The sequence below is a fragment of the Rhagoletis zephyria genome, unplaced genomic scaffold (genome assembly GCF_001687245.7).
Source record: "Rhagoletis zephyria isolate East Lansing unplaced genomic scaffold, Rhagoletis_zephyria_1.1 Rzeph_scaffold_15152, whole genome shotgun sequence".
NCBI lineage: Eukaryota > Metazoa > Arthropoda > Insecta > Diptera > Tephritidae > Rhagoletis > Rhagoletis zephyria.
Genome location: NW_016172219.1, coordinates 1 through 10,570, shown reverse-complemented (window position 1 = coordinate 10,570; position 10,570 = coordinate 1). Strand labels below are relative to the sequence as shown.

At 34.9% G+C, this 10,570-nt stretch overlaps 1 protein-coding gene across 1 annotated transcript; it reads left to right on the top strand.

Moving 5' to 3' along the window:
- Window positions 1–8,927: 8,927 nt before the first annotated feature.
- On the top strand, window positions 8,928–10,543 carry LOC108378872 (uncharacterized; the record flags this gene model as incomplete). Its single annotated transcript, XM_017635181.1, has 2 exons — window positions 8,928–10,010; window positions 10,256–10,543. Coding segments are annotated over exons 1-2 (829 nt in total), but the record flags the coding sequence as incomplete, so codon positions are not given.
- Between the last annotated feature and the right edge of the window lie 27 nt (window positions 10,544–10,570).

Genomic DNA, 10,570 nt, shown 5'->3' with positions numbered 1-10,570 from the left:
AGTTTCAAAAAAGATCGCGGTTTTTGCAATATTTTAGAAGCTCTAGCAAAGAAACAAAAGGTGATAGAACCTTCCTGACTTAAATTAAAGCTGGACCTCTCGACTACTATCTCTGAATTATTATTATCTTAAACTAAGTAATGGCAAATTTTTATGCATATTTCCCTCTACAGAGGGGTTTAAACCCCCAACCAAAAACAATCAGTTTCCCCAGAAAATTTGCATATTTTTATTAAGAAAGTGGACTCTACCTATAGGACAGTATTGGCAAAATGTTAATCTGATTAACGATTAAAATTAATTAATCGTAATCAACTGTACAATTAATGATTATTATTTTTTTATACCGTTAATCGTCGGTTGTGATTACGATTAATTAATTTTAATCACTAATCGTTAATCCAATTAAAAAGAAAAGCAGATTAAGTGGTCAAGTTTGTCCGAATTCGAAACCAAACACCAGTTATAGTTATTATTTTGTATTTTGCGATTATAAAAATCACATTATATATAAAATATAACTAATGATTATTATTATTAGTATTACATAAGCTGGGAATTTTACCAAACCCATCGCACATATGCAGAGGGACATTAATGCCTAGTTTGCATAACGTCCGTTAGTATGGATCTTAATGAAAATGCACCAAAATATTTAATCACCAAACCTACTTAATCATATTAAGGATTAATGATTAACTATTAAATTTTTTAATCGCGGTTACGATCAACTATTCAATCAGATTAAAATTAATTATGATTTACTGTACTCATATTGAATTAGACCGAATTAACTAATATATAGGGGCTAATATCTCCACTAAAAATAAAGTTCTAGCACTAAACGAATCGCCTTTGTATATGTGTGTACATACATATGTACATACTTATATGAAGGTATTTATGCGTGTTCATATTAAAATAAAAAAAACCACAGGTTTGCTCTCTATAGCTCCGAAGAGTAGTGGGTGTTTTATAGAAAGTAAAAATTAACGGCACAAAATCCAAATTGTTTGGTTTAGCCAAGCCGTCGGACATTATTTATTTTTGCATTTACATATTTATACCTATATGTACATACATACATATATGCATCTCATCAAAACCTCTTTCACTCCTTTAATACAGCTCCCACTTCGGGTGAATGTACATACATAAGTATTGGCATGGCTGCTATAATTACTTAATATTTATATACATATGNTCTCTATAGCTCCGAAGAGTAGTGGGTGTTTTATAGAAAGTAAAAATTAATAGCACAAAATGCAAATTGTTTGTTTTAGCCAAGCTGTCGGACATTATTTATTTTTGCATTTACATATTTATACCTATATGTACATACATATATGCATCTCATCAAAACCTCTTTCGCTCCTTTAATACAGCTCCCACTTCGGGTGAATGTACATACGTATTGGCATGGCTGCTATAATAACTTAATATTTATATGCATATTTATGTGCTATGCCGCTGCTTGTGACAAAAGTTATAAATAAAACTGTTGCATGTTATCCTTAGCATTAGCAAAACAATTTTATGGATGGCCTGCGTGGCTTAATCTGTGTGTACTGTACACTGTTCTCTCTGTATAGGAATAGGGAAAATGCGTTGGCGGATAAAAATGTCACAGAGAGAAATAAAGGGTGCTGCTGATCAATAAAATCTTACACAGACTAGTTACTTACTTGTCCTTACTGTTTTACATGAAATATGGGGGACAATAACGGAAAAGGTGTTCTAGGCATTACCCCTTTTCTTTTTATATTTGCTAGTACTCATGGTGTAATATCCTAGCATTATTTGGGCTGAATTTCGCCTTTGATTTCATTGTTGTATTTACATAGATACATACATATGAACATACTTCCGTTATTAAAAGGTTTATATCTATTGCTGCCTTAATACCAATAAAGCTTTTNATGCCGCTGCTTGTGACAAAAGTTATAAATAAAACTGTTGCATGTTATCCTTAGCATTAGCAAAACAATTTTATGGATGGCCTGCGTGGCTTAATCTGTGTGTACTGTACACTGTTCTCTCTGCATAGGAATAAGGAAAATGCGTTGGCGGATAAAAATGTCACAGAGAGAAATAAAGGGTGCTGCTGATCAATAAAATCTTACACAGACTAGTTACTTACTGGTCCTTACTGTTTTACAAGAAATATGGGGGACAATAGCGGAAAAGGTGTTCTAGGCATTATCCCTTTTCTTTTTATATTTGCTAGTACTCATGGTGTAATATCCTAGCATTATTTGGGCTGAATTTCCCCTTTGATTTCATTGTTGTATCTACATATGTACATACCATTGTACATACTTCCGTTTTTAAAAGGTTTATATCTATTGCTGCCTTAATACCAATAAATAAAGTTTTTCTCTGGAGGGTAGTGAGGGTTTGATTCAGCTGCCGATTTAATCGCTTTGTTTGGTACACCCTTTATATACATACATATTTTATATCGTTGCCCAACCATGGTTGCCACTTGTTAAAAAAATAACCAACCAAAATCTGAAATAAAAGCCAAATTAAAAAAAAAAAACAAATTTGTTATCCACTTATCTATTACAACAAGTAATTTGCAAGCAAAAATCAAAACCGACTTCAATTCCCATATAAAATTTAAGATTATCGTTAACTTCTTCATGATGCAATGATCGGATTTGAACCAAATTAGTAAAGGACCACCTGTGATGTAGCAAAAAAAAAAAATTGTAGAAATCGGTTGACGTCGTTCAAAGTTATGCGGTAACATACATAAAAAATAAATAAAATATTCCGACGAATTGATAAACCTTTTCCTTTTTGTGAAGTCGGTTAAAAAGAAAAACTCAACAATTTTATTGAGGCCCTTTTTAATGAAAATTTTGTGGACCTATGCTGCTATTTTAGAAAACAAAAATTATTTTGAAATACTTGTGCGTTCAATTACATATTTACTTTTATACAATGTGCACATAAAACACGTTACATTAAGAATAGGATTTTGAAAAATTCATTTATTCATTTTTGGGCATTCAGTATGCAATAACACTTTTTGTAAAGAAAAAATTGGCTAATTTCTAAAAAGAAAAAACAATTAACCTGTAAAAAACTACCAAACAACCAAATTGGAAAATATTAAAGAAAAACAACCAACAGTGGCAACCGTGTGCCCAACTAGGCATCAAAGTGAATGGCTCTTAAAGGCGGCAACAATCGTTACATTACAGATACACACCGCGTCCAGGACATGCGCAGTGGAAATTGCGTTTTGGAAAATACGGGTAATAACAAATTGAGATATCTGCAGGATTTAAAATTTCCCAGTTTTTGTTTGGTAAAGAGCAAGTGAAGGCTTGCCGCGACGCTGTAAGACCCATAGCTGTTAGGCTTGCAAGGAATGCCGCCCCTCGTTGCCCTTGTCTGTGAAACACACACCCTTAGCTAGATGTAAAAAAAGACGTCGGTTGAGTGGGCAGAGCGCGCGTTTCGTTGTTCGTTGCCAGGAAATGGCAATTCACTGGCAATGTTGTAGGTTGTAGCTTGCACTGTCGGTGTTCCATCAGCGTTGAACCGGCTAAAAATATGCTCACTGAATTTGTGCTCATTTCCCGGGGAATGCCCTGCTGTGCCAGCACGGATTTCGGTGTTTGTTTGCTCGGCAAGAAATGCAAAGAAAGGCAAAAAGAAAATACATATTACAGGGGTGAAATGGAGCTACCTATGTATGTACATAAATACATTAGGGTGGTCCAAAAAAAAATGCATGTGAGAAAGTAAACTCAGAATGTTTATGCTCTCACCCCCTAGGATTGTACTATACCGAACAAATTTACCGTTATTTTTTATTTTGCAATCAAAAAGTATTTAGAGGTCGCTCAAAGCGCTCAAAGTTTTCCAAGTATTTTATGTGGAAAATAAACGACTTTACGCAGAAACGGTATGGAAAACTCTCTTCGGAAGATTCCCAATAATAATGCCCAGTTATTTATTTAACCATTTTCATAGTGACTATATTTTATAGGTCCGCCAAAACACACAAAAAATGCAATTGGGGGGTAAATGAAAAATATTTAGTATTAAAAATTGGTTAAATAAAGAACTGGGTATTGTTATTGGAAGTCACTGGAAGACAACCAGGCTCTGGTCCGATCGAAAAATATTGATTTTCAAGAATTCCATACCATTTCTGCGAGAAGTTGTTTATTTCCCATATAAAATACATAGAAAAGTTTGGGCGCTTTCAGCGACCTCAAAATATTTTTTGATTTCAAGATAAAAAAAATAGGGGCCTATATTTTTTTCGATATTGAACAATCCTAGGGGGTCAGAGCATTAACATTCCGACTTTACTTATTTTGGACCACCCTAATATATATATATACATACATTTGTTTGCATGGCTGCGCACATACCTACGTACATATGTACATATATGCATGAGCACCGCAAAAAATGCGGGTTGTGATGGAACCATGTTTTTGGTTATTGCGTCGCAGAAATTTACCTTATCCAACCCGTGCAAAAATCGTTGGACCATGTAGTCTATTTGTGGTATATTGGAGTACTTACGAAAGTGATCCTCGGTCATGCTGTAGCGGACCAACTCGTCTCTTTGTACCAGCCTATTGTCACCCGTTTTAACGAAATGTGATGGAAGTTGAGCATTGGAAAGCACATTTGCATGTCTGGCTGTAGCTGAACGTGTAGAGGTGCTCGCTGTTATTTGTTAGCTTCCAGCAGGTTCGGATCCGAATGCCGGCAGAGGGAACATGTGTAGTTTTTTATTTTTGTTTTTGGTTTTTATTAATTGCGAAAAAAAAAACATCTGTCAAGTGAAGAATAAAAGCGTGTACAAACGAAAAAATATGTTGGGAGTAGTTTTGTGCTCCTCTGATGTAATGCAGAGATGGAGTATATGGTCCTGCTCTAGGACATCGCAAGGTTAATTAGACCACAATTTTTATATGCACTGTGGTTAATTTTGAAGCACTCCTTGGCTCTTCGGGAGTACTCTTTACATGCATGCATGGAGTAGTCGCGATTTTGGCAGGGTATATTCCCAATCGCAAACGTGTACATACATATGTATGTTCGAGTGTGTGTTAAAAGAAGCACTCGTTGGGCTGTAACTCCAAACTTCGATGAAACGAGAAGGCGACAGGAAAAGGGAGTGCATGGCGCGCGTGTTTGGGAAGCTGAGGCAGAATGAGACAAGCCGTCATCGATTGGCCACTTCTCCCGCTCGCTTAGCGAACAATTTTGCATGTGAAAGCAACAACAAAGTTAGCTAGGAAGGATGGAAGATAGCGAGTTTGGTTGTACCATATTGACGACACGTTTTTCAGTGCAAGTTGAACTCTGTTTGTTGTTTAAGCTAGGTTTAAACCCAGCATGCAGTTTTTCAGTCAAATTTAAACCTAGTTTAAACGCCCAATTTGGCTGGGTTACGTCGAGTTTAAACTATCACCTGCTAAGTTGTATATTTGTAGTCAGCTGCCAATCTTATAATTGAAAATGCGTATACATACATAGTACAAGCTACTATATGCAGGTAAGCTGCCTTTACATTTTTACATTTACATTTTGGTAGAACGACAAAAATCGACCCGTGTAAAGGCAGCTATAGGCGAAATTAAGAAGCATTTTTGTTATTTTGAAATTTTCATTTTTATTTAAAGCGCTTTACGTACCTATGTAAATACTTTTGTGTTTAACAGTAAATGTTAGGAAGTGTTTACTTTATATTCAATGAAAAAAAAAAAAATTTTATGGAATTAGTTCACTGAAACAAAAGTTCAATCAATATTAAGAAAAAGCGTGTTATCTAGTGGATTGTTTATTTCCAACATGAGTACATAATACGTTATACCGTTACCACATGACAACATACAATTAGGGCCGAATGCAATATAGAGTTTTTTGTTTGAAGCAGTTGGTGTGTTATAACATCCGCTTTTTTGTAATGGATTTTTTATGCGGTTTTCACATATGTATTTAAATTTTTAAAAAGNTCCCCTGCTTTGGGGCTCTTGATTGTCTCATCGACGGACAGTATCATGCAAGCAGCCTCGGCAGCAGCGGTTAAAGCGTTTATCTTTATGATCGATGGCTCCCAGACGCATTGCTCATAGTTATCAGCAATGTGCTCCTTGGTTATGTCAACGCCGTACCATTGCCCACCTAGAATATAATAAAATAAAAACAATAATTAATTGTCTGCGCTTTTTGGTCATTTATGCATCTCTATGTAATTATGCACACGTACATACATATATATGTATATATATAACTTAAAATATGTAAAATATCTTATGTAAATAAATAGTAAAATTGACCTCCCCACGCGTTGACAGCCCCATTGCATGGAATAAAGACTATGATTTATGTACATAACACCTGGTATTTCAGTATCTATACTCCCTAGGAAAGGTGCATTGTTTCAATTGCTGGTATATAGAAACGCGATGAATACAAGAAGTATGCAGCATGCTACGTTTAAAATACCCGTGCCATTACGTTTATAAAAAAAGGAACAGTCCAGCGCCTTCGTCTTGACCTGCGAGCTGTGTCGGAGCCACAGTTAAAATAAATAAAGCATTTATACCAATATGGGTATCAAAAAAATGGTTTTGAATAAAGATGAAGATGAGGATGAAGGTGAAATGAAGATGAAGAATATGAATTATAAAGATGAAGATAATGATAAGTAGACTGTTATGATCGACCTGTAATTCTCGCAGGAGATTTCATCGTCAAATTTTCGCTGGCCAAGTCTGATGAACTGACAAAAAAAAAGTTTCATTGGAAATGGTTAATGGTAAAAAATGATCCAACAACCAAAGGGGCGGCTACCATTGATGCGGTTTTTCCAAAAATATTAATAATGTTGAAATAAAACATTTCATATTTTACTTTAGTTACCATAATTTACTATTTAATATTGTAGATATGGATGTTCTCTCAGGCACAAATTATAACTAAACTTTGCAGTTGGTTATAAAAAATAAAAAATTAAAGGGCGTTAAAAAATATTTTAAATAAAATATGTACATGTATATGTATGTATATCGCACATTTCTTTCTTTCCGACATTACCTCTATTAAGTTTCGCTTCTTCCGCGCGTAGGGTCTGCACGCACTGAGTTTTTATTTTATTTTATTAATGACATTTTAATTTTTATGAACAATCCAAGTAATTAAAATAACTATTTTGACGCGTCACTTTGGGTACCTTTTGTAGTAAGCGTAATATTGGAAAATGCATTAGGCGTTGAGAAAAATATGTGCTCCTCATTGGAAATAAACTGTAACTACTTGAAATCTGTCACTCGTAATTATCGAAATGGTAATATCTTATATTGTCTGAATAGGTCTTTGCGTGAATGGCTTAAAATTTTTTTAATGTTTTTTTTGATAGCACGATAGCAATGACAGACTAAAACATAAGAGGTTGCCATTAAGCGTGATCGTTCGATAACATTCTTCATAAAGTTCGTTGAAAATGCTAAACACATAAAATAATTTTTGTCTAAAATACGGCTATGAATATACATACATATTAGAGGTTTACGCCGACAGGCTTTGCGGCGGCGGCGTGGTCAACTTCAAAAATAATCGGCGCGTCTGGAAAAGCCGGCGCTACTGCCCATAAGGTAGATTCCAATGAGCCATGAGGTTTCTAATCTCATCTTGTCATCAGATTATAATTCTATTTAATTTATTCATTGAATTCAAATGTTGAGTGACTGCTGCTCATGGATGGGCGAACAGAAGAAAGTCTATATAGTATATACATACATTAGGTTTCCCATCGAAAATGCTTTTTTTTGAAAATTTAAAAACCCTACCCCCTAATTTGATTCGTTTTTATGAGAAATATTATTGCCTATTTTTATAGATTTTTTAAAGGCCATTTAGAGGTCGCGGCCTGTCGATTTAGGTCAGAAAATACGATTTTCTAGATTCATGAGTTTTCGAATTACGATTTTTGCTTGAATTTCAAAGAATCTTTTAAATTTGGACCATCGATAATTTACACAATTTGAAAATATGTAGTGCTAACGTACAAAAAAAAAAACGATTTTCGATGGGCACCCTAATATACATACATCTCCATATACTCTACAAATCCGTATGTACTATTTCAATTTAAAGAAATAAAAAAATTTAAAGGTTAAGTTATCGGGGTAATTTATGTCGCTATCAATAAATTTTTGCAATAAGCTTATCAACCGTTATGTTAAATTATAAATTATATATTGAAAATAAGGTTGGCCTACTTTTTTCCAAAAGTTTAACCCATCAACAAAGTGTTTGCTTTTTATTAAAATTCTATTCAAAATATTTAAAAAAAACACACAGGAAAATCAACTAGTCTTTGTTTTATCTTCAATAATTGAGGAGTTAGATGCAATAAGGGCGCTTCTGTTAAAACTGCTTTCTGAGATATTGGCGTTAAAGTTTTTGATGTGTTATAACTTTCTTGTTGATGTAGTACATAAAAAAGTAGTATTGTTGTATGTAGTATTGAAAAAAATTTCTACTGCGGAAAAATCGTCAGATTACCAGTATTCGACCCTAATTTAACTGTAATAATAGCTTTCGATCGAAAAACGTGTTACCTACGTTTTTTCTGAGTTACGCTTTTTTTTTTAATGTTCAGTAGCCCGGATTATGCAAAGAACTCCTTTTAAAAATGTAATTTTCATTTCGTAAAACGAGTTGTATTTTTTTATTAGAACACTTGTGTAAAGGTCCGATAAATTTTAAAGCCTATGTCCCTTAGAATATTAATTTTCTATTGAAATGAAAATTTACATTTCATAAAAATGAGTTTTGAAAAATTACATCACCGCCAGCCATCACCGCCAGTTAGCAGGTCCAAACACATTCCACACATCGTAAACGCATGAGCCATTTTCAATAGAGCCGCATCAGTTTATCACTGGTGGATTTCCTACAGGGGTTGCTTATGGCTTGCTGCTTTTGAATTCAAAATTTAAATAGTAGAAGCAAGATGAATTGAGTAGAAGAAGCAAGGCACATTAATATGCTTTGAGTAGAAGTAGGTATGTATATTAAAAAAAAACGCTTCGTACGACAGAGATATCTATATGAACGCAACAAAACTTCGGTATTCTTTTCTAAAGTACGAAAGATGCAGAAAACACTTGTTGACTAACTAGAAAGAGATAAACAGAAAATAAATAATTTTTTGCTCCTCTACACACAATCATTCTATCCCCCTTTGGTCACTTGATTTGCCAAGGTGAAAATAAATAATTTTCTGCTCCTCTACACACAATCATTCTATCCCTTTTTTGTCATGTACTATGCCAAGTTAGGCTATCTATTTCGCTGATGTGAAATGCTAATACATTTACTTTGCAATTTTTGCTGATCAACTACCAACTCAATCGCAGTGGTTCGGTAAACGAAATAACAAAAGTATTGATTTTTTGTTTTTTTCATACAAGTGAACGCTATGTCAGGGCCTTTTAAAAGAAAACTAAGAATCCCAACGAGTTCCAAGGCAATTAAAATAACGCTGGAAAGGGACGCGCCACCATTTGAAATAGCTAGGGGCACTGCAGCGGCTACCGTGGTGCATACACCAACAAACTTGGAAACCATGGTACCAGCTGCCAATATAAAACAGACAAAATACAACGTCGCTGGCTACACGGTTGGCGCACACGCGACTGCGGTTACTACTACACCATCAACATCAGCAGCAGCGACAACGTCCGCTGGTCCAGTACGGCTGCCGCGGTCGAAAATCAAACGAGTTGCGCTTTATAGTGGTAGTGCTACAAAAAACGATGAGGGGACAGCGCCAAGCCCGACAGTGCCCCCTCCTAATATAGCAAAGGTAGTGGCAGCGTCAGCTGCAGAGGTGACGACGAAAGCAGCGACAGATGACAACGATAGCGATAACGATGAATTGCATATGCAGAAGAGCGACTCGGACGAAGATGGGTATTCGAATATCGATTTTTTCGATGACAATTACCAACTTATTGAATGTAAGTTGAATAGTTATTTTTTATTTTTTTTTGAAAATTTCTTTTCATATCAAATATTTACACAGTATGCGTTGGTAGCTAAAGGCAAAGCTGCATTTTCCCTTATTTAAATAGCCAGAATTTTGGCACATACATACCATTCACTTAAATATTTGATATGTACATGGAATCTTTGTCATCTAAAATCGCCCCTAACACACTTATTGATCTTATTATACTCTTTGATTATATTTGCATATAACCAGCCGATGAATCCGTAGATGAATTCGATCCAGTTTGGGGCCATGCCTTAATGCAGCCCAGCAAAGTTTTTAATTTTAATGGAAAATGTCAAGAAAGCCTTACAGACGACTCCATATTTGAAAATCCAATTCCTTATTTTGATATGGTGCTTGGGCCGAGGAGAGAGTTCTTCACAAAGTTGGCGAATAGTTGTAGCACTCGTGCTGCAAAAACAATCGCAAACAATTCGGGTTTTCATAGCTTCACAGCGAAAAAATTGCAAATGTTCATTGGAATTTGCTTGCAAATGAGTTCATTCAGATTATTTGAGATAGAAC